The following is a 25,093-nucleotide window of genomic DNA, read 5'->3' as shown; positions in this document are numbered from 1 at the left end:
AGCAAGAAGTCAGAATGAACTAGAAGCACATTCCCAGGCCTGTGTTCAAAGCATTAGATCATCTTCCCTAATTCAAAAGGCCGACCTCCTCCTTATCTAAAGCAAATGATGGGCACAGTTCTAACAAGGGACTGACTATTTCCAGCTTTTTGACTTCAAAAGCACTGGACATCTGGGGTGAGGCTCCACAGAAGACTGGTCACTAAAACAACATGGAAATAATACTGCATAGCTTTTCCAGGACACAGACTTACTTTCCTAAATAAAGTTCTGTTAAACCTTTCAGAAGGCAAACGGACTGTGGGACAGAATCCAGCTGATTGTCATTCAGATAAAGGACTTCCAGAGAATCACTCAGAAATGCTGGAAACTCCAAAAAAGGACCTGGAACAAGACAGGAAACAAATTGCACCTTTAAAACATAATAGGCACCAAGGCTCTGAACCAAGAGCCTTCACCTTAACTTTGTAGGCAGGACATGAGATCATGTTCCTTGGCAGGAACCATCACGAAGCAACAGCAGAAAAGCAAACAGCCTTTGATGGCAATCAAATATCAATGCTCACATCTCCATTTTTAAAAATCAGGGTGATGGGCATGTTTGAAGGTGACAGCCTCCAAGACTTCTGGGGTGCTGAGGAAGGAACTCCAGGCCTGCCAAGATGACTATACATCAGAGGATGAGTGGCATTATATTTACTGCTGTTGAATAGTTGGTAATACCTGTGAACTGCCCCTATTCCAGCCTAACAGCTGGCAGTGAAGGAGCACACGAAGGACACAAGTGGTTCTCAACATGTTCTTTCCATGTTGCCTGAGAAAAGCCAGAAGCCAGCCAGAATTTACATTCAGGACCCCAGGTTGCATCCTGGAGCAATCTATAGTGGATCAAAGTCAATTAACAACAGAGAGGAAAACTCAAACTGCAGCTGACAGACCACTAACCTACATTGCCTCTAAAACACTGAAGGCATTTGTGCCTCTGTTCTGTTTTAGACTGGAAGATCTCAGGGCACTTCAGACTTCCTACATGTCTGAGCAGCAACTAATGTATTATGGGAGCAACCCAAGCAATAATAGCAACATCTGTATGGCTGAGTTGCTGCTGCTAGAGAGGTTTAAACAAAGGGAAATTCAGCTGGTTCCAAAGGGCATAATTTTGCTCCACAAATTACTCCTGGGATAGTGGCATGAAAAACTGCTGTGAATTGTGTTGCTGTCTTAAGAGTGTCACATATATCTACCAAGAAGCATCTTGAAACCAAGGAAAGCTAGGACACACAGGGACAAGCAGATTCTGAGTCTCTGATTAGGAAAGTACAACCAGCACCATCTGCTGCCTCCACAGTCAACAAAAGCAACTCCCTGAGATGCGAGACACACCCTTCCTCAAGGATAGGACTTGCACTTCCACCAGGATCTTCTTCCCTTACAGAGAAAATTTGAGCAATGAGCAACTGTAACTAGACTTAGCAAGAAAAAGAAAAAGAAAAAGAAAAAGAAAAAGAAAAAGAAAAAGAAAAAAGAAAAAAGAAAAAAGGAAAAGGAAAAGGAAAAGGAAAAGGAAAAGGAAAAGGAAAAGGAAAAGGAAAAGGAAAAGGAAAAGGAAAAGAAAAAGAAAAAGAAAAAGAAAATGGAAGAGGTTTTCTGAGGAGAAAATTCCTCAGTTCTAATATTAACAGCATCTCAAGCCTGAGCTGTGATCAGAAAAGGCGTAAGATAGAGTCCCACTGTCTGCAGGGGTGTTTTATATACGTGACAGGACTGTCTGGTGTGGGCAGGGTGTCACAGTCTGCCTTTCAGTTTTCAAATAAAAAATCATCTTTGGGATTATTTTAGGAGAACAGCAGGCTTATTCATGGATTCGATTCACTTCCTTTCTGGCTCATCGCTGGACTTAAACTTTTCATTGTTCCTCTTCAGTACGCACCTAGGCACAGACAGATTTAGTTCCTCTTGGACACGTAGGAGCAAACACCTAAAATAGTAGCAATACTCTCAATTCACCAAAGAGTTCCAGGCAGAAAGGAGTGTACTATATTGGAAGCAAGCTCGAGGTGTTTATGAATTGTCATTATTTATTCATGAGTTATTTATGATTTCTCTGGCTTGAGCTCAAATTTTTCTTTTAAAGAACTGTAGAAAAATTAAAACAAATCCCATCTTGAAAAGATATTTTTGGATGAGTAAATGCCACCACCACCACATGCATGTGCAAGAAGTTATTCTGAGATTTATCAATCACGTATAGTAAGCATCCATAAATTATTCTCTTTAAATAATCTAGACTTGAGTAAATAGCTTTGTTGGTAAAATTATATGAAAATCTGCCTCACTAGGAGACTTCTGTGAGCAACTGATGTACTTCAGCTTCTATTTTCTCTTTATGTTCTTTAAATTCTTGGCGATGTCCTCTAGTCTCACCAAGCTATACTTGGCAGAGGAACAGAGAGAAAGAGATGAGTTGGTTTTGCTCTGTCTCTGTGGCTATTCAACTGTGGCACCAGCCAGGTGGGCTACTCTGCATCCTCCTGCAACCTGAGGCAACCTGGTTGCACCAGGGTACTACGTGCCAAGGCTTGTCAAACTGTACTAACGCTGAGTCCATCCTCTCCTCCTTTATGTAGAAGGGTTATGCTGGGTTTGCAAGATACAGAAATTTTGATGAGGACAGCAATTCCCTTTTAAAGCTGGTTTTAGCTGCCTTTGCCCTCTGTTCTTGCCCTTCTCTCCTCATTGGGAAATGCTGCGGTAGCACTTCACAGAGAAGCTCTGAGGATGTCAGACTCCATAGATTTGCAAGATTCAGCCTTTTTTTTTCCAGTTCTTCCATGTTCAGGATTTCATTGATGTCACAGCATTTCTGTTTCCATTTCCTACTTGCAAAACAATGCAGACCAATCCTTTCTCCTCCTTAGGGTGCAGACACAGGACCTGCTGCACAGCAGCCTCTACTTCCACAGACAGAAAAATGAGGCAGGATTAGACTTGCCTGGAAGTCCAGGGAGAGCCTCTGCCTCCCAGATGAGCAGACTGGAGGTTAGGACCTCCAGTCCTAACCGATACCTATGGCTGTACTTGGTGCATTTACTGATTTTACCTATTCACATTGACCTGAGATTGTGCAAAATTTTCAGAGGAACTGAGGAAAACATTTGCTGCAGGAGGGCCTCTCCCTCTCACGAGCAGCTGAGGACTGCTTGGATGTGTGTCACGAAGATGCCAGCTCTATTCCACTCTGTGATTTGCTAAGAATGCTTTAGAGTAAGCCATTCTTCAGGCAGCCGAGAATGAAAGCTCTCCAAGGGCTTTAAAATATAACAAACAAACAAAAAGAAATGCAGATGAATCCCACAGAGAGCAGGAAGCAGTGCAAATATCTTTAGATATTCCTTTGTTCTCTCTGGGATTTCAAGTGCACTAATCCAGAACAGCTCTTCTGCTCTGCCCCAAACTGTGGGTGCAAATCAGAGAGACAGGGGAATACATGCTTTTTACAAATTCAGCAACAATTCCTAGCAATTCTAGGAGTGATAAGTCTAATTATGGGTTAATTTCCCTTCAACATACCAGTTAGTACTTTGGCTAAAAAGAATAACCTTCATGAAAAGAAAAAAAGCTCAGTGAAAGAAACAGGTTTCACTCATTCTTCATCACTCTATATTGATGGTACCAAACAGCTGCATCATTCTTTTAGAAACATTTTATCTAAACATATTTCCTCCTCATTTAAATGCTGTTGCACTTAAAATTGCAGATGAATTCACACCGACTTCCCTCCAGCCAAACTCCAGAGATTCCTGTCACAGCTCCCTTGGCATTCTCAGCACTTGCTTCCCCACGTTTGCCCTGCCGTGTCCCTTCCCTGCCTCTGGGCCGCAGCGCACCCTGCTCTTCGTGGTGAAAAAGGGAATCCGCTTCGTTTTAAATCCTTCATCACTCCTGTGGGTAAAACAAACTGGTGACACGTGGAGAAAAGAGCTTGGATGGGGCAGTTGAGGACTGGGCTGGAGCTGCGTGCCCAGGACACTGTGTGGTGTGGTTTGGCCTCACTCAAGGCTGTGGGATCCACAGCAAAGCTCTTACAGGTTCCTGTCTGCTTTTGAGAGATGGAATTGAAGCCTGCTGTGCAATCACAGAGTTAAGCTCCACCAACACTTGTCCAGGCCCAATGGTTTTCTTCTGGCAAATTAACAGAGCCCTGCAAGGCAGCACTTTCAGCTCCTAGGGCGAGAGCACTTGACCCCCGGCTTTATGGGTGTCAAGGTTAAGTAGCCTGTCAAACAGCAAATTGAACAAGCTTCAGGAGAAGCGTTGGAGAACCGACCTGCCGCCATTCCCTGCTCTCACCAGAGAGTCCCTGACGAGATGACCCAACAACATGACTCTGAAAATGCACTGAGACATTAAAAAAACCAAATAATTTGTCTTTTGCAACTGACACAGCAACTCTTAAGGACTCCTGAAAATTTGCTGGACAGGCACCCAAATGAGAAGATAGAAGCATGACACAATTCAGTGCAGTTCTGGAGAAGATAAGGGACCTTTAACTCTCTACGTTAAACATCCCTATTGTAATTTCTAAATGGAAGAACAACACTTTTATTGGATGACCTTATTAATGTCAGTCTTCTCTATGAACTTGCAGCTGGTTACGTTTCCATTTAAAAAAACAAAGATTTTTCATTTTTTTCCAAAACAATACTCCCACACTAACTAAAACCTGCAGTCCAGCCAGATGGTTTATGGTTAAGATATGCTCCCCACAAACTAGTATTTGTAGTGATGAACCACACACTGGGTTAAAGAAATTTCTACATGCTCTGAAATTAAACTGCCATTATCAGTAATCTATCCACTTAATAAATGATATAGTGTGCTAAATGCCCAAAGAATAAGTAAAGGATAATTCATCACTGTCACAGACACACAATATACTTAGAGACATGGTATGTGGATATCAATGCCTTCTCTGCAGGTAATTAATTCACTCCTGACACCCTTTGTATTACACCAGGGATTGGGTTTGCTATTATATCTTCAGCTTTTGTTTTCTCAGCCAAAATTTGAAAGAAACACTTACTTCCCAAGTTGGTTTTTTGAAAGATCCAGTGATTTAAGTTGTTTGCAATTCCACTTATCTTGTGAAGGCAATGTAACTAACTGATTTCCCAGCAGCTTCAGGGACACCAAAGCCTAAAAGAGGAATAGCCTAGAGTTAGAAGACAGAGACCATCAAACACACAGAAAGAGGTTTTTTAGCACGGCTATTAAATAACAGAAACATGAAGAAAGTACATCTTATTCATCAGAACATTCTGTCCGTGCTGCCTAGCAGGCAAACATTGCCTTCTTGTCTCCAGCAAGTATATTTTCTGCACGAAGCAACACCACTATTAGTTCTGGGAGATTATTAGTCTACTTGCTGACAGATGCAATTGGAAACAACCCATATAAGAGGACATTTTACTTTCAGTGAGGAAACCTTTCCCAATGGAAAAGAACAGTATGATTTACCCACACAGTATGCCACATACAGATGAGAAGCCTTTTATGTGTGTGCAAAGGAGTGTCAGAGTGGGCTTCCACCTGTTGCACAGGCATAAAATCCACGTGCAAAACGTGAACCATTTCACACAAGGAAAATTTTTAATTGCTTTGTTGTTACATGTCTATTAAAATGGAAAGGATTTATATTAACTTCCCAACATTTATAGAAGTTACCTACCTACTTTTTTTTTTCCTCACACCAGAGGCAGAAATTTTAAAAACAAGAAATGAAGCTGATTTGTAAAGTGAACACCAAAGAGATAGGACTCAGCTGCAGATACTGTGAGTAAGATTAAACACAAGCCCTCCTTTAAATTTAACTGAAATATAAAAGAAAAAAATACAGTTCCCATTCAGATTTGTAAAGTTTATGCTTTTCCATCTGCCCTTAAAAATAATGTCGAGGCTCAAATGATCATTTTCATTTGGTTGAAAAATCTAATTTTCCACTGCAAAACAGTCTTCCATGTAGAGCTTCCAACCAAGTTTATTCTGCAAGTTGTCCCCCCCTCATAAAAACTGAGATAAGCAGAACATCAGCTGAACTATCTCATGCCATAAGTACAGCAGTATTAATGAATTATACCCCATGGAAATCATGTTTTACCAGCAGAGACTTCAGCTTCAAGTGTGTTAAATGTTTTATGTGCTCCACAGAATATAAAAGGTTTATGCCTCTTTTCATCAAGCAGGATTAACAATGTCTCACGAAGCCAGTCTGTTGGCCTTCCTCCTCGTTTCTCAGATTGGAAAAATATGAGGTATCCATGTGACATAAGCATTGGACACCCAGCAGTTGCTGGAATGGTAACTGTCATGCTAATGCTCCCTCTAGTGAGAAGAAAAAGAGGCAGCACTGGGCCTTGGTGGGACTTGGGGAAGGTAAAGTAAAATATAAACCTGCAGATACGCAGAGTGGAATATTGGAAAACTGTGCAAACTACAAAACTCTCCCTGCCACTCATGTCTTGACAGTCAATGTTTTTATCATTATTAGTCTTCCACTGGCTCGAACCTCCCATTGGAAGGAAGAGCCAGTCCTCCCTTGGCGCTTGGTGTCAACCTCTCTCCAAGTATCAGCATGGGGCTGCTCAACGACAATGCTTCAAACTTCTCCCCCGAAATATCCCTGAGCAGGGGGTGGGAGGAAAGGGAGGCGACACGTTCCAGAATTAGCACAAACTTTGTTCTGTGTGGTCTAGCTGGGGTGCTGCATTTTCAGTCAACTGTATCCATGTTACATGTCCCCCACAAACGCTGACAAAGGCCACTCTCCAGGAGATCCGGGAGCCTGGCGAGATTATATGCAATGCTGATGTGCCTGCTCCGTGGGGAGAAAATTAGTGACTTTCAACTGGCTGTGGCTCTTCATGACTGCAATTCTGGAGATCACTAATCCTTGTTTTGCAATTGCCTCTTCTTTCTCATCTCTAACTTCTCCATTTTTGCTGCCTTTCAGGAAGAGAATGGGTGCCTTCAGAAGTGAGACAATGGCAGCAGCAGGCAACTTCCTTCACACCTACTGCCACAGCATGCAAAAAGGGCTCTGGTGTGTTATATTATACCAGAGGGAAGGAACTGCAGCATCCAGATTAGGCTGCCTTGGGCAGCTTGTGATGTGGAAAAACTGACCAGAGTCTTACCTGAATATTTCCACTCAGAGAGGGTCACGTCTCTTCCAAGAGAAGCAAACTAGCCTAGAGAACTAAGACATGGCTTGGAGCATGTATGGTTGGTTCCTTTAGAAGGCAACAGAGAAGACAGCTGAGAAAGCCTCTGCTTCTCTTAACATCACATTTCTAGTATATACATCATCTTAGCAACTGTGAGCTGGTCCCAGTCTTAAGACCTCTCCAACAAACCAGTGATAAACTACATGTCCCATCAGCCTAGGTCAGAGATGTGCTTCCAGGTCACAGGTCTCTTCTGTTTTCAGCTTTTCCCAGGGACCAGACCGTTCACTGCTGTTCCTACATAATAATACAAGTGAAATCCAGCCTAGCCTGGTTTATATTATAGAATCATAGAATGGTTAGAATTGGAAGGGACCTTAAAGATCATCTAGTTCCAACAACATACAGTGTTTCCTACAATATACATAAGAACATGTTACTGCCCATTTCTCCTTCCCACACCTGCTTCTGGAGAGGGCTGGAGCGTGTGTGCAGCCCTGTTCACCAACACAAACTCTATGACCAAGGAGTAGCCCAAGCCACGGCTGATCTAGGTATGGGCTTTCAACTTCTAATTGTTCACCACACTCTGGTCCTTGCAGGACTGAAAATAGCTGCTATTTATTTCTTTTATGAAGGTAAGGCTGAAGAGATACGGGTAAGAACTGGCAGAGGTCTTCTCTGGTGTCCTGTACTGGTGCCTTCACATTCTTCTGCAGCCTCTGAGCAGCAGCATCCAAAGAAATGTGCCCTTGAAGCACCATCTAGTGTTTAGTATCTGTCATGGTAGCTCCCACCCACTGGCTTTATTTTAATGCATTCAGAAAAAAGAAGTTTTAGAGACAATAGTCCATAGGATTCATTCTATTTCAGGAGAAATATCAATTGAAAACAAACTGTTACCAGAAAGCAAAGCTAAATCTGCAGGGATCATTAAAAACAACTGAGGGAGCAAATGACCCTCAGTACTCTTCTCCCAGGCAGGAGCAAGAGACACCTTGGATATAAACCATCACTTCTGCATCTTTCCCACACAGGCGAGCAGTGAAAAATCATGAAACCTCTGCACAATGGTTTACCCCCATTTCTATCTCCATGACCCAGAGTTTCACAAACTAGAAGGGAAGCTTGGAGAAAACCTCCAAGTTCTGCTTGGTTTCAAGGATGTGAAGCCACAAATTCTGAAGAATTTTCAAGTAAAACCATGGATCTCTGATGTCTACTGGCAAGAATTATTTCATCTGCACAAGCTTAAAGACAAGAGAGATACCAACTAGCATTGTTTAGGGCATTCAAACATGCTATTTTCAGCACAGAAAGACTAATCCTTAATTACACAACACTGGTGTTCCAGATTAATTAAAAACACAGCTATTTGTGAGCACATTTGACAACATCTATATTTCAATGGTTGGAGCTTGCAGCTACAATGCAGCGGTTGTCTCCCGAACTGCTCTCCTAAAATTTGAAACAGACTTTCAAAGAGTTCTCAAAAGACTTGTGTCAAAAGATAGATACCATATCACACTGGACGAGGGTTCAAATGTAATTGTTCAGGGGGTTATGGGCTGCTCAGAGGCTCCGTGCAACTGCTGTGCTCCTCAACTCAAAATAGTCTCCTACCTTAACCAGACAGCTACTATTATAAATTCAAGCTCTGAGTAGGTATTAAGAGAAGTATCTGTGAAGCAGGAAGAAATGACACTCACTTCAAGCTGGAAGAGTCCCGGTGGAACTTCTCTAAGTGAGTTCTCAGAAAAATCCACTTCTCTGAGGTGGTTTTTCCAGAAAATAGTCAATGCATCAGGTAGGAATTCCAATGAGTTTCTAGATGCTTTACAACATTTCTGGAAAACATGAAGAGTAGTAATCATCTCTTTAAATAATGAGGTAGATCAGTTGTCACATGTTTAAGGCATTAATAAATTAATTCCAGGTGATCTCCTTAGATATTTTGATCTAGATAAATTATTGTGCATACAGGTACATAGGATTTGCTGAGGAGATGCACTCACTTAATTGATGGACAAAATCTTTGGTGGGCAAAAAGTATTTCTTAAGTTATTTTAAAAATCATCCCCGTTTGTTTTCCAACCACAAACAGACACTTCAGCAAAGTATCCTGTTCTTATCCTATCCCTGTAATAATGAGGAATAAACTCACAGTGATGGGTGGATATAGAAGCCCTAGTTAGTCACGGGTTTGGGCAAAGTTAATTTTGAATGAAGGCTGAGTGTTCTGTAAAATCATAGAATCATAGAATAGATTGGGTTGGAAAAGACCTCCAAGATCATCAAGTCCAACCCCTGATCCAACTCCAATTACTATATCATGGCACTAAGGGCCACGTCCAATCTCTTTCTAAAAACCTCCAGGGATGGTGAATCCACCACCTCTCTGGGCAGGCTGTTCCAGTGCCTGATTACCCTTTCTGTAAAGAATTTCTTCTTGGAGCATAAAATGCTCTTCTTGTACATAAAATGATCCTAAAAATACTTCTGCTCATATGAACTATAGAGAAAATGAACACGTTCATACAAGACATTACTAGAAGTTTTCCATCAATGCCACCAACATGCTGAGAACAGGTCAGAACCTCAGAAAGACTTGATCTGTGACCCATAAACTGAATCAGGCAGGGGCACTCCTACAGAAACAGGACAGCCTTTAAGCCTAAGATGTCTGACAGCTTTTTAAGCATCATAGTATATTTTTTGCATTGTTTCAACAGCTTTTTTTCAGCCTCTGACTCTGTCAGAACACTTTGACTTACCAAGGGGCAGGCCCAGGGATCTGGAAACACTTTCAGCTGATTTCTGGAAACATTCAGTATGTTTAGGGACTTGAAGCAGTATAGAAAAACCGTTGGAAGTTCCACCAACCTGTTGTCAGAGACGTCAAACTCCTGCAGCTTCCTTAAACCAATCCAATTAGTTGCTAGAAAACAAAAAACATTGCAGACTTGGTGTAAGGATGGTAGTCTGATCCAGCAAGACACTGCACACCTGCTAGGTAAAAGCCAAGGGATTTCATGAGTGTTAAAAAACAACCAGGCCTTTTCCTGTACTTTGGACAGAGGAGTAAGAGATGCCAAGCATCTCTAGCTAATACTGTCTGTCTTTAAGTCATTATTACAACAGTTTGGGGTTCTCCCTTACAAATCAGGCCTTGAAATGTAAGCATAACACTGGACTGTACGTACTGTTTTCCTCGTCAAACAACTTCTCCATATAGTTTTTGGAAGCGATGAGTTTTTTAAGGTTTTTAAGATGGAGGAATCCAGAAGGGAGAGTAGAGAGCCTGTTGCTGGATACGTCGACCTCAAGTAATCTGTGAGTACAGAAGATAGTCAGTCAGGCATCAATAAAATGCTAGCAAAGACTCCTGTTGCCATAGACATCTATTTTACCAGGACATCTTTAGATCTGAATGAAAGCAGCTGGAATGTGTTCTCACAAGGCAAAGCAAAAAAAAAACTATTGAGAAAATTAACCCTTCCAGGGAGCAGACTGAAGTAGTCTGGATAGAGAGCAGATCAGATAATTGAAACGAGCCAGCAAATGTCAGCCTGAGCCAGGTCAGGGTTTACACCTACAGGAGTGGGGCTCACCAGAACTGGAGGAAAGCAGAAGCAAAGTGAGACAATACAGGAATAGAAATCCCTACAATTGTCCTGACAACTAACTTGGAAACCCTGAGAATGCAAAAGAGCAAATTTTAAGTTAAACCTCTCAGTAAAATAAACCAAGAAGCTCCTGCATATACTCTTCACTTAGAGTTTCACACGAGCACAACTGACTCATTTGCACCTGGTTTCCATATGGGTTCAGTTTGCTGTAGGCATCCAGTGCACACACCTTGTACATATAATTTCATCGGATGACTGTACGCTGGGTAACTCTGTCAGCTGATTGTCAGCCAGGCTGAGTTTCCTGAGGTTTATCAGGCCCCATGGGATCACGGATGGAAGGGAGACCAGGCAGTTGGCAGAGAGATCGAGCTCAGTTATCTGACAGGAGATATCAATCAGCCAGTCCAGATCCACCCAGGGCAGTTTGAGGTTTGACCAGTTCACACACAAAGCCTGCATATGTCAAAGAGAGAAATCCATGTTAGTAAAATCCCAGTTACTCTCAGCCTGTGTTACACCACTGGGAATCTGGCAGATCAGAGCACAGACCATAAACATTTTTGCTCACTTTCCAATTTGCTTCTAGGAATTAAACCAACTCAGAGGTGAAATCATGCCTGGATATCAGTAGCCCCCACCATATAGCTGCTCCATGATCTCACTCCAAAGACCAGGAGCAATAGGGGACCTGGGCTTCTTCGACAATCCATACACCAGCTCCAGTGTGCCCCACAAAGGGTGAGCTGCCCTTGCCTCATCTGAGAGCTGGACAGACTCTAACGTTTTGTTCATCCAACAATGTGCAGTGAGTTTCCCTGGGGCTGGGTTCCCTGCTCCACAAGACACATTCACACCCTATGTTAGCAGCATGATACAGACAGGTCACGGAAACCCATCTTAAATTCAGACTTCACAGCCCAAATCCCGCTCTGTCTCTTGGATGTGGGCTGCATCGCTGCTCAGATCTCCAAGGGACTCTGAACACCAATGGAGGCCAGGCAGGTCCAGAGGAACCCCTGTGGAGCAGTCAGCCTCTGAATGTGCATCTGCAGAGAGGACAGGGACAGATCTGCTGAGTGGAGTAATGAATTCTTACAAGGAGGCCTGTTGCTGGAATAATTAATACATGCCCAGATACTGTTCTTCCATCTTACGCCTTCCAACAACAAGCAGGCAAACTGTTCTGGGGGAGTTTTGCAAAGGAACATCTGGGAAAGGCAAACACCCCTTTGTAAAGCATTTCCAAACACTAGAAATTTGCTCAGTATCATTTAGGAAGATATTCTAGTATCTGAGAGACAAGATTTTGGCAGTTGCCTCCTTTTTAGATAATGTTCTGATGCTTTTGACAGAAAGATGAGGAAGTTGTCTTATCATCCTTTGGAAAAAAACCAGAAGCTGTTGTGAAAGGCATAACTGCTGATTTCAGGCTCTGTCTTAGACAGAAGAAAACATGAATCCATAATGGTCATCAATGCAAGTAAACAACCCAAGGCTTCATTTTCAAGATCACCTCATTGTGTTCCAATGAGATTTATGTTCCAAAATACACATTTTTAAAATGTTAGTCCCAAAACGTTTCCATAATCTCAGTGGTTTTGACATAACTCACCCCAAAGACAGCCTCAGTGAAGTGATCATAAATTCTCCACCAGGAGGCAGCAAGAACCTGACAGCAAATGTAATTTGCTTTCCAATTACCAGTATTTAGCACTTAAGATTTTTAAACACAAATTTAAAATGAAAAGTAATATATTTTGGGAAGAGAGAGAAAGAGAAGGGAAACAAATTTCTATCTCAAATGTCTATTTGAGACTCAGAACTCCAAGCAATGAAGATCACACAGTTCAAATGTCTAGGAGAATGGAATAAAAAGTAAGCAGAAACAGTTGCACTTTTTAGAAACTGACAGAAGTTGTACTTAGTGTAGACACAAATGTTCACTTAGTGCTTCTCAAATGTTCACTAGTGAAGCCTCAAGACACCCCTGCAAATATGAATGGAAATATTATGCCCATCGTATCACTGGGAAAACCAAAGCAGAGAGCACAAGCTGTTGGTCTAAAGCTACATTCACCCTCATGCCACAAGGCATCCATATAAAACAGCAAGTCGGTAGCAACAAGAAATCAAATTAAGCAGAGTATCTTCTGCTGTTGCAAAATATACAGTATCTAATGGGAGTGAGACTGCAAAGCTTTCACACTGGCACTAAACATATTCTGCTTTACTGTTAGATTTTCCAAGTCTCTATATTTGACAGATTCCTGCTTACAAACTCCTGCTTTAAATTCTGTATGTAGTTCTCTGTAATTTCCTCTTCACCCTCCCTCCGTTCCTGCCCTGTTTCAATATGATGCTCTTTACAGTACAAAGAAGTACTTTTACTTGAGTTCACCGACCAATGCAGTAACAAGATCTACAGTCTGTTTTTAGTGGGTACAACCAGGACCGTGCATCTCTGCTTCTCATTTCAGACTGATACTCATCTCTATTTTGCATTTAAATTGCTGTGTATCATTTACCTCAAAAATGCAGAGCTATGGCCTCAGGGTATCTAATGTGATAGAAAGATACCTGCAGAATTCAGATAGTGACTTCTAAAACCACAGACAAGACTGTGAAATCCAACACCTGCTATGAATGCTGTGGAGTAGGTGTCTTAATCTCTTAGGCAGCTTTAGGAATCTCAGCAGTAAGTTCCTTGCACTCAGTCCTTGTCCCCACCCAGAGCCATGGACTGACAGTGTCTCTTCTACCTGACTACTGCAAACTGGAGGATCAGCCAAGTCCTTTCATCTGACTTAGGGACAGTGGACCAAATTCACCTTGGTGCTACCAAGCTGATGTCAGTGGAGTTACCTTAGGGATTTACTTGGCTCAGCACTCTGTGGTGAAAATGTAATTAAGTGAAAGAAAGCTGGACTGAAACGCCACAAAGAGAGGGGATTTCCTCCCCAACTCATAGTTAATCATCTCCACTGTCTTCCCAGAAAAGCCCATTTCTTTGATGCCAAAGCTCTGTGATGCTGAAATTGCAGAGCCAAATGTTTCTCCATTTGGCATGGGCTGGTGAGCTTTGTGCTCAAATGAGAGAGGGCTGGTGTTCAGAGGCTGTTAGCTCCTGGGCAGCCTGACTCTGGGCACCTTACTGCTCTTCAGAAGGGCAAGAAAAAACTCCGTAGACTCCCCTCTCCTGCCAAGGAAAGAATTTCTCAATATGAGTCCTGAAAACTAAATGGAAATCTTTTCCTACAGTGATGTCAGGGGATGCATGGAGGAAGGCAAGGGACTGGAAATTGTGCAGAAGCAAGAAACCCCACTGCTCTTGGGCAAAGGATGAACTACAAATACAAAAAATATTTACTTAGATTTGAGACCTTTTGGTAAGGTGATTAAAAAAGGCTGTTGCACATTCCTCCTAACTGACATGATGTGCTCCGACAGAACCTCGCTCTTGCTGTAGACAGGATATTCTGAGGACAGTGATGTAATTCCTCCATCAATAATGCTGCTGTGAATCTGGAGTGGAACTGCTGCAGATTTCTTTACTGATGGTGATGTAACTGAGATTAACAACCCCAGGTTCCAGTATAGGTTGGGAAATGATCTGTTAGAGAGCAGTGTAGGGGAAAGGGATCTAGGAGTCCTGGTGGACAGCAGGATGACCATGAGCCAGCACTGTGCCCTCGTGGCCAGGAAGGCCAATGGCATCCTGGGGTGCATTAGAAGGGGTGTGGTTAGTAGGTCAAGAGAGATGCTCCTCCCCCTCTGCTCTGCCCTGGTGAGGCCACATCTGGAATATTGTGTCCAGTTCTGGGCCCCACAGTTCAGGAAGGACAGGGAACTGCTGGAGAGAGTCCAGCACAGAGCCACCAAGATGATGAAGGGAGTGGAGCATCTCCCTGCTGAGGAAAGGCTGAGGGAGCTGGGGCTCTTTAGCTTGGAGAAGAGGAGACTGAGGGGTGCCTTCATTAATGTTTATAAATATGTTAAGGGAATGTCAGGAGGATGGAGCCAGGCTCTTCTCAGTGATGCCCAATGATAGGACAAGGGGCAATGGGTGTGAGCTGGAACACAGGAGGTTCCACTTAAACTTCAGAAGAAACTTCTTTACAGTGAGGGTGACAGAGCACTGGAACAGGCTGCCCAGGGAGGTTGTGGAGTCTTCTTCTCTGGAGACATTCAAGACCCACCTGGACGCCTTCCTGTGTGATCTCATTTAGGTTCCTGCTCTGGCAGGGGGATTGGACTGGATGATCTTTTGAGGGCCCTTCCAATCCCTAATATTCTGTGATTAGCCAGGCAGTGGATAAAGAAATCAGAGGAGGATCACACACATACACATACATTTGTATGCTTGTGTATAAAATTTTTGGCAAAACATTTCCTAGGGAAAATGCAGCAGATTAAGCTCTTTTCTGGTCTATAATGTGGAAAAAAAATTATAACTCACACTGCACACACTGGAAAGTTACATGTATCTCCACGCTGATTATATCTATCGAAGTCTGTAATCTGTGCCCAGCCACTTTACTGCAGGGGGTCTTTTCACCACTTGCTACCTGTTCCTGTAAAAATGGAGCACTTCCTCTTTTTAGCAAGACAGTGGTTTGCTGTGGGGATAAATTTATACCAGAAAACAAACAAAAAAAGAAGAAACAGATATTAGGAAAATGAGATGTAACTCCTCTTGTCTCAAAAGGGCAGCACTATATACAGAGCATGATGGCTTCCTGGAAGGTGTGGCAGCTACACTGAGTTCTCCAACCACATTTTATGCATAGCTGGTAGCATTCACTACTGTGAAATCAATTGAAGGTCAACTGTGCAGTGTTTTCACTTAAAAAAGAGCACAGACGGACAAAACCTTTTGAAGTTCTGGGTTCATTCTGAACTGATGGGTGCTCAGTCTGCCCTGTTCAGGGGGAGAGACTTTTTGACATCCAGTTGGTTGCCATACACATCACAGTCTCTGCAGAATCCCTTTTTGCTTCCTCCCAATGCAAAATGCATCACAGCACTTATAAAAGACGACTTATATTCGTGAGCCTTAAGAGATAGGAAGAAAGCACTGAGGCATCTTGTTTGCAGCTGCCATGAAGTCATGTTTTAAAAAATTATCAGGGTGGATGACTTATCACTTCCCAGAGACCTGAGCTCTGCAGACAAACTAGGACAAATCTTCCTGAATTTGTCTCAGTCTGCCAAAATGAATTCAAAGAGAAAGCTTTAAATAAGCAACCTTATTAAAAATAAACAGCTACTAGAAGAATCAAAGTCAAGTTTCTGGGTCTGTTTTTTTGGTTTTTTTTTTCTTTCTTTTTTTTTTAAACCAGGCACTTCTGGCAATTAGCTGATGTTTTAAGACTGCTCTCTTCCTCGCTCAGGGTGTGACAACAGCAAAGCTGAGTCATTTTTACAGCAGCTAAGTTAAATATTGCCAGCAAGTTCACATGGAAAACAGACTTCTTCCCTGTGATTCAAACATTTATTCCAAGTTTATTCAAGCTGAATTATCCAGTTAGTTGGATTTTTTTTTTTCCCTACTAAAAGGCATGTAGTTTTATCAACTCTTATCCAGAAACATCCAGGATTTAGCTTCCTTTTGTTTACCTGTCAATGAAACTAAGAATCCCACAGGGAAGGCTTCTAAATGTGCTGATTGAACCTGATGAAGTCAAGCTCACGTATGTGGACTGTAGCCCCTAATATTCACAGCATTGCTGGGAATCCAGCAAGACAGGGTTTTGGCAGGAAAACAGAGAATGGAGAAGTCCATAAAACTAAGAAAACCTCTCTGCTTATTTTTATTTAACACCAAAGTAGAATCAACACCTTGCAATGTTAAGACCTGAGCAAACAGATACTCAACTGGCAAGAGGATTCACGCAGACAGAGCCTTGATGGAAAAACTTCCCTCGCAATTTTTCACTGCAAAATTTTTATGACCTGATGAAAACTTGTAACTATTGAAAGCTCAGGGCTCGGATGCTCCTATGCAGTGTCAGTTAATCTACATACTGTGGAGAAAAATGAAAAACACCTGATAACTGAATTGCTGGATAACAGTAGAAATAATGCAAAATACTTTGTGCTTCCCTATAAAGCAGTAACAGTGTGCACTGTGAGACATGTTTCAGTTCTGAATAAAGGAAACTTGGATAATAGAGATTAAGAATGAAGAATACAGCCTAATTATACAAGATATGGGATAATAATGAAATGTAATAATACCCTGCATGAAAACAGTGCCACACATCTGCAGATCTCGAAGCATCATCAGCATGTATTAAGCCTTCCAACAGCTGTGAGATGTGAGAAGTTTAAATCTCCTCATTTTACAGTGGAAGAAATAGATGCAAATGATTACCAGAACTGTCAAAAGATTGTAAGTAGTGAACAGAGGTTTTGCCAACCTAAAAAGGCTGCAATTGCTTTTTGTTGGCCTCGATGTCCCATCACAAACCATTTCTGTGGGACAAGAGTAGCTCAACTAATATCATAGAATCATAGAATGGTTTGGGTTGGAAGAGACCTTAAAGCTCATCCAGTTCCAACCCCCCTGCCATCAGCAGGGACACCTTCCACTAGACCAGGTTGCTCAAAGCCTCATCCAACCTGGCCTTCAACACTTCCAGGGAGGAGCAGCCACAACTTCCTTAGGCAACCTGTTCCAGTGTCTGACCACCCTCACAGTGAAGAACTTCTTCCTAATATCTAATCTAAACCTCCCCTCTTTCAGTTTAAACCCATTTCCCCTTGTTTTGTCATTAACTGCCCTTATGAAAAGTCCTTCCCCAGGTTTCTTGTAGGCCCCCTTCAGGTATTTATATGATCTGATCACACATGATACTCTCCATGCTGCTCCAGAAAGCCCGGTCTGTCCTGAGCAAGTGCCAGTAAAGGCTACCAGCCACCTTTTACTAATGAGGATCTGAAGGAGGGAAGATATTTGGAGCAGATGTGAGCTTGCTGTACTCATGCTCCATGTTAACAAAAAGCCACATGAGACTATTGGTACGTGTTGTATCAGACACAGGGAAAGAGAAGGGTTTGCACTCTTTGGTCTGCGCCATGCTAACAGAGAGCTCGTGGCATTACCTTGCAATTAGAATGCACAACAGGAACCTAAATAAAGTGATTATTATGGGTCACAGAGGAAGCCTGTGGTAGTGTTTATTTCTCTGGAAGATTTTGAGCACAAAGTCAACATTTCCTTTCCACAGCATATGCTTGGTTCACACGCTGATGTTATAATTTACAAGTGGAAGCCGCCACACAACGATGCCCTTTAAAGGCCGAATGTTTTACACCTTGGATTCAGCACAGGAATGAAAGCCACTTTCACAGTTCGTTCTCTAAATGGGTAGCAAACCACAAGGCTCTTAGCTGAGAAGGAGAATCACCAGTCACATGGTACATAAAGACAAATATCAATTATAAACATGATGCTCCTTTAAAATAATGTCTCTTCAGACAGATAAATTGTTACTTACAGTTTTTGCTGGAGCACTACCTGGTAGTGGGCTTGTCTCAATGAAATACTTCCTCAGAAGGTGTTTGCTGGATTCAGGACTGTCCATCAGGATGTAGGAACAAAAGAAAGCTCCATTCCGTAATAAAAACACGGCTACATCTTCATTCCCTTTAGAGAAAAGACAGATTGTTTGTTCTCCTCTTCTCACATAAATGAACCAACAAGGAGCTGAACAGAAATCCTGAGAAATAACCACTTCTGAAAAAAAAACATGGGGGTATGCAAAAAGGGAACTGAACTGTGTAAAGACTGTTTCCTCCAGTGACAGGATTTAGTTTAGTCAAACTGAGACAGCAAAGACACTACGTAAAAGCAGGCTGCTTCTTTTTTATCCTTTTTGCCCTGTCTTATTAAACTATACACAAAACTGTGCTTTGAAGTGTAAATTATTCAGCCTAAATCAAGCCTGTGTGTCAGAGTGTCCATAACAATAATGCTTTTACTTGCAAGGTTTTTATTTTTGAAGGGTCTTTCCCCCAGGATTTTAAAGAAGAAAGTTCAGCTTCTCAGCATTTACTGTAATCTATTTTAGGAAGGTCCTGAGTTAAATTTGGCTAAGCCAAAAGATACAGAGCCAATTTTATTTTCATTTATCTCACTGGAAATCCAGAACAATTCCAGGCAAGCCAATTCATGGTGATACCTTCCTAGATGGGAACAACTCAGCCCATTCTTTAAAAGACACTGCAGGAAAAGGGCAAAGTTTTGAAGCATGCAAATACATACCTGCCTTTATAGCAGCATACAGGGGCAACCGTATAAGAACTGGAAACTCATTCTTCCTGACTGCACAGCTCTCTGGGTCAGCGCTGTAAGCACGAATTAGGAGTTTTACTATGTCCAAATGTCCCTGCTGGCAGGCAATGGCCAGCATCCAGTTCAGGAGTTGTTGGCAAGTACTAGGACCTACCAAAAAGACACAGCATTTGACTTAGTTGATGCCACCAGGTTGTGATGTGCAAGAGTCATCCACAAATAATGGTTATGCAAAGGGCATGGGGTGAAGCCCCTGAGGATAAAGGAGCAGAGTGCACTGCAAGAACACGTTACAGAAGAGCCCTAACCTGCTCAGGCACAAACTTTCCAGTTTTGCTTAACTGTTTTTCATTACCCAGCTAATGGGTGAACTTTTCTGACTATCCCTAAATAATCACGCGTAAGCTGGCAACAGCGGAAAGTTTTGAGGATGCCTGCTAGGCCACGAGCAAAAAAAACCCCAAAACCAAACATCTAATCCCAAGCAGAGGTGGCAAGAGATGATCAGGACTGTCTTTGCATCCAGAGACAACAGGCCTGATCCAACAGATATGAGATCCAAACATCCAAGATAGGTCACTTCCTCCAAGTTCATGAGGGGAGATACAAAGAATGGGGAAAACCAGCTGACTTTTCATGCTACTGGATGAATAAAACAAAAATAAATGTTTCAGACACCACAAAATAATTGTTTTACTTTGTTTTCAATGCAATCTAAGGTGTCCCACAAAAAATTCATTTCCCCTTGAAATATTTCATGTTGGATGAATTCTTAAGTATCAATTCATAGTAAAGTTAGACAAATGTCATTTAAGGCTAAAAACTAAAACACCATGTTGGTGAAATAAATGGAAAGCCCTGCATAAAAACTTCTGAAAGCTGATGTTTGTATAGAGCACCTTCCCTGAACCCCCAAAGAAAAGGTTTAAGGGAATTTTGGTCAGTTCTAAACTGTGCTCAGTTTCCAGAAACTACTTAAGTCACTTTTCATTATTGATAGTATTATATTAATGTAATTTAATTTTTGCTACCAGGTTACACTGTCAGCCTCCTTTCTGGCTGAAGGAAATGTTACATTTAATTGCATCCCCAATCTGGAATGTTTCTTTTGCTTATTAGTGCTCTTAACAGTTTAAAACCATCAAATAAACAGGTTTCCCAACAGGTTATTCCTGTTCTCATTGAGGACACTGGCAAGTATACACCTCCAGTGAAGAGTTGGAGCTATATATATTGCAGAGGTCTAGCTTAGCTGTTGTGGTTACTGCAGTGTCTGAGGTCAAGACAGCGATTCACCTGGCTGCTGTGCAGGACTGCTGGATCCTGAATCCATGGAGGGTCCCTGTGAGAAGCAGCTGCCATGCCCACAGCACAGTAAGAGAGCAACAGGGAACCCAAACACAAGTTCCTAGTCCTGACTCAGACTAATGCTCTTTTTCCCCTCCCACAGCTGCCTTAAGAATTGTCTGGGTCTAAAAATGTCTGTTCTGCTGTAAAATAATTGTTTAAATAAAATGTAATTAAAATATAATGATAATTCTAAAGAAGGAATTCTCCTGGAAGTCAAATCAAAATGCCAACAAGAGAGCACAGAGCATGCTGCCAGCTGTGCAGCCAAGCTATTACGCGCCAGACAGTCATGCTGCACTCTCACTCCCAGCACCACTGTGTCTGCTGGATCAGCACAGTGAGATGATGTTGTTTCCTGAAAATCCTTTAATTTCTCTGTGGGGTCTGGGATATTACCCAGCTGTGAGGGCTGATGGGAATGAATTGTCTAAATGGCATCTTCCTCCACTTCCAATGTGCAAACATGGAAGATTTTTATGCCTGTGTTTTTTTCCCCATCATGGGGGAAGTTTTCTTCAAACACAGCAGAGATTAGATCTCTCCAAGCACTTTCCCATGACTAAGCCCTTCCCTTTTCAAGGAATGTGAAAAAAATAAATAAATGCCTGCTTGAAGCTATAGCATACAGCTACCCAAAAGCTAGAGGAAAGGCAGAGGCAACCCAATAGGCTTACCATGCAAGGAATCCAGCAGCTCTTTCACAACATCCTTATGTCCAAAATATGCAGCCACCACAGCTGCATTATCATCATTAGGTTCTGTTGGTAACACCACTAATGCTTCCTTCAGTAAATACCTCACCGCCTGAAGATCTCCATATGCTGCTGCAATACCTAAAAGCTGGCACTGGTACAGAAAAAAAACAGCAAAATAAACTCTCTGTAAAGGGAGGGGGCAGAGAAAGAAAACATTTCTGAATGAACATATTTATCTGTGCCCATGCAAATACCTACCCATCACCACTGCAGTTAACTGAGAACATCATAAACACTAGTATCTGTTATAATCATTGCTGTCAAGATGTTAATTATATTAATTTGTTGGGTTTTGCTTTATAGGGTTTTTTTTTGTATGGTTTTACCACAAAAATGCCCAAGAATGGTGAGTGTAAAACTTATTTTTCATGGATCAACAGAAAAAGTATTTGCACAGCTCTGCCACAAGGTGTAGTATTTCCAGTTTTGGAGATGGCCAGTATGTCTGGACTTGGCACAGGTATTCTCCCAAAACACTAAGATATGGTCTGTGCAAAAAGCAGGCTCAAAATGAGGGCTCTGAAGGCAAGAGCAGCGCAGAAGCTGGCACAGAGGGTAGAGTTCCAAACACAAGCAGCAAAATCTTCCCAGGAGGCTATTAACCATCTTTGTACTGATGGGGGAATACATTTTTCTGCTAAGTCTATAAACAACTTCCTTTTTATAAGGAAAAAATCTATTTCCCTGTTTCTGTGACCACAGCAGCAGCACCACTCCTGGCACAGCCTCCTGTTCCTACACATGCTGTTCGCTACGGTCTGTCTCATCTTTCTGATCAGTGCCTTCAAGGGGAAATACTGTCCCTGAGCATATGTTCCTGAAGTGCCCCATACAACCAGCCATGTCTGGGACACTGCACCCACCAACACAGCAGGTCAAGGGAGGTGATTCTCCCCCTCTACTCAGACTTTGTGAGGTCCCATCTGGAATACTGCGCCCAGGCCTGGAGCCCCCAACACAAGAAAGATGTAGAGCTGTTGGAGTGGGTCCAGAGGAGGGCAATGAAGATGATCACAGGGCTCTGATCAGAGCACCTCTGCTGTGAGGACAGGCTGAGAGAGTTGGGGCTGCTCAGCCTGGAGAAGTAAAGGCTTTGGGGAGATCTTATAGAGGCCTTCCAGTACCTGAAGGGGCTCCAGGAAGGCTGGGGACGGACTTTTTACAGGGGGCTAGTAGTGATAGGATGAGGGGTGATGGCTTGAAACTGGAAAAGGGTAGATTTAGGTCAGATATTAGGAAGAAGTTCTTCACTGTGAGGGTGGTGAGACAGTGTCCCAGGTTGCCCAGAGAAGCTGTGGCTGCTCCTCCCTGGAAGTGTTGAAGGCCAGGCTGGATGAGGCTTTGAGCAACCTGGTCTAGTGGACGGTGTCCCTGCTGATGGCAGGGGGGTTGGAACTGGATGAGCTTTAAGGTCTCTTCCAACCCAAACCATTCTATGATCCTATAATTCTATATACAACTGAATGGATTTTTTGCATGAGAAACAACAGAAGACAGCAGCTTAGCCTTTTGGTTTCTTTCCCAGTAAAATTTGAGAAAGTAGTAACCTAACCCTACCTTTTCCACTTGCAGTGCAGTCTCCTCACATGACAACTTAATCAACTCTTGGGCCTTACTGGTGTCTCCAGCTCTGTAAGCATCCTGAATGCTTTCTGTCACAGGTGTTTGAATTATGGAGACTTCGCCCACTGTGGACTGTTTGCCACCCATGTCCACAGTTCCTGCAGTAAAAATAGAAAAGAGGTGTCAGGAAGAAGTACCTGTTCATTACTCATGCACATCTGCAACATCAATGCACCCTGGCAACAAAAAAAAAGGGGGTGAATTATTTCCAGTAGAATATTTACTGCACACAATTAAAACAAAAAAAGAGGAGAAACCTCAACACTCAGCTGCCTGATAAAAGAAAGTGATAATATGTTAAAGGACTTTCTGATAGGGACATGAAACTAAAAGGGACAGCGAGTTCCCCAATTGCTCCCAGAGGTGGTTTCCAAAGGATGGTGTGAAAGCCCACACACATGGACACGGATGCTCTGTGGCAGCATGTCACACTCGACCTTCTGCTGCAGGAGCCAGGGAAAGAAAAGGGTTTACACGAGACTGGCACCTGCAGTAGATCTGAAGAAGCAAGGTGTCTGCAGGACCTCCAAAGCAATTCTCGAATTATTAGCCTTGCTTCAGTCACACTTCATTCACCTCCTGATAACAGCTTCATAAAACCCTGCTGTACTTCTACAGCACTTTCAACCAGAGTTTATACACCTTGATGGACATGAAAAAAAAGAAATTGGGAATATTTTTACTCTGGGAAAACAGAGTAAAAGGAAACAAGATGCCCAGTGTCACCCTGATCAATCCTGGAGAGTCTCCTAGGCTAGACTTTTCTTTTTTTTATTAAAGTCATTAGGAGCCAGAAGAGTTTTTACATGTCAAAGATTAAAAGCTGCAAACCATTAGAGAAAATACTTGCGGTGGGTGGCTAACAAAGAGGCAGCCATGAAGTCTCACACCCACCCACCCACTCCCACATCTACCAGGACAGGGAAAGCATCAGGGAAGTCACTGAATTATGAGTGAGAAGTTCAGGTCCACTCCTGAATGACACGCAAGGCAGAGAAAAGAAGCACTTTTCACTTGAGAAGAGACCATTTCATAATCACTTTTGCCTGCTAAAACATTATTAATTATTATTGTTTGCTTGCAACTGGTTAAATAAAGCCCTTAAGCCCACAGATTTTCACACATGTTAACAAGGATTATTATTTTTTTTCAAATAGACACATAAGTCATGCAGGGTCTAGTTTAATGCAGCCTGGAAAAATAAGTAAATTTGGACCAATCTATAACTGTCAGTAAATATCTTTGAATAATGCCATGTGAATCACCGATAGATTCTGACTAATGCTTCTCATCAATTATTTAAACGAAGCTCCAATCACTCAGACATTGGAGATGGCTCCAGAGAGATTCATGCCATTAAAAATGTGCCCACATCAATAACCTTTCTCAGATGATGTGGAACGCGTGAAGGACAAGCAGCAGAAATCAAGGCAGATGAACGTGGCGTTAAGTGACAGGATAATAAACAGCATCTCAGAGTTCATGTTAATAGGTGCAGTGCCTTCCTAATTCTGTATTTTTCAGGGGTATGTGGGAAGAGAAATTCATCCAGCATTTGTTCCAGTCTTTTAGAGCAGACTCCTCATCTGTAAGGGATCTCTAACAATATTGCATATGATTTAATTGTCTATTTAATGGACACTAAAGGTAGGAAATGCAAATAATTCTTAGGCAAGTAGCTGTTTAAAGGGTGATAGAAGAGAGAACTTGAAAGCAAAATAGTTCTCTGGTCTAAACAACTCAGAACTGGAGTAAGTAAAATCAAGAAGTACAGACACAAGCAAACACTGCAGTTACTGGAACATGCAGCTTCCCCGCACTCAGCGCCCTGTGATGAAATCCTGAACCTTGAGAGAAGCACTGGAATTCCCCTTGGAGGAAAAAATGCCTCACATTGGAGACAGAAAACAGCTGGAAAGCTGAGCAGGAAGCCCCGCAAATCAGGGCTGAGAGAGCACAGCAACTTTAATCTGCTTACTAAAAAAAAATACTGAAAGGAGGGACAAAATTTTACTTCTTTCCAGCTTCAATCCTGATTTTGGGGACTATCTCTCAAGAACCACATCTGCAGCCAGTTCCACATGTAAAGGCACAAACTTTCTGCCAAAGCATTGAGCAGGGCCATCTGTCTTTGTTTTTTTTTAAATCCTGGCCAGGGAAGGTGGAGGTTGATGTATCTCGTAGTCAGAGATTCATCTGGGATCTGTGAGATCC

General features: G+C 42.3%; 1 protein-coding gene across 1 annotated transcript in view; it reads right to left on the bottom strand.

The window, feature by feature from the left end:
• LRRK1 (leucine rich repeat kinase 1) overlaps nucleotides 1–22,971 on the bottom strand; it is a 56,320-nt gene extending 33,349 nt beyond the window's left edge. Inside the window, exons 1-11 of the mRNA XM_010164434.1 lie at nucleotides 22,814–22,971; nucleotides 21,176–21,347; nucleotides 19,122–19,301; nucleotides 18,355–18,503; nucleotides 11,082–11,308; nucleotides 10,427–10,554; nucleotides 9,998–10,161; nucleotides 8,933–9,070; nucleotides 5,084–5,196; nucleotides 3,860–3,942; nucleotides 255–378 (exon numbers count right to left, since the gene is read on the bottom strand). Of these exons, the coding sequence (XP_010162736.1) occupies nucleotides 255–378; nucleotides 3,860–3,942; nucleotides 5,084–5,196; nucleotides 8,933–9,070; nucleotides 9,998–10,161; nucleotides 10,427–10,554; nucleotides 11,082–11,308; nucleotides 18,355–18,503; nucleotides 19,122–19,301; nucleotides 21,176–21,347; nucleotides 22,814–22,966 (1,631 nt within the window). The 5' untranslated portion in view covers nucleotides 22,967–22,971. The remainder of the gene's footprint in view (nucleotides 1–254; nucleotides 379–3,859; nucleotides 3,943–5,083; nucleotides 5,197–8,932; nucleotides 9,071–9,997; nucleotides 10,162–10,426; nucleotides 10,555–11,081; nucleotides 11,309–18,354; nucleotides 18,504–19,121; nucleotides 19,302–21,175; nucleotides 21,348–22,813) is intronic.
• Nucleotides 22,972–25,093: the final 2,122 nt, after the last annotated feature.

Source organism: Antrostomus carolinensis, unplaced genomic scaffold (assembly GCF_000700745.2).
Source record: "Antrostomus carolinensis isolate BGI_N321 unplaced genomic scaffold, ASM70074v2 scaffold8133, whole genome shotgun sequence".
Lineage (NCBI taxonomy): Eukaryota > Metazoa > Chordata > Aves > Caprimulgiformes > Caprimulgidae > Antrostomus > Antrostomus carolinensis.
This window is presented reverse-complemented; position numbering and strand designations above follow the sequence as displayed.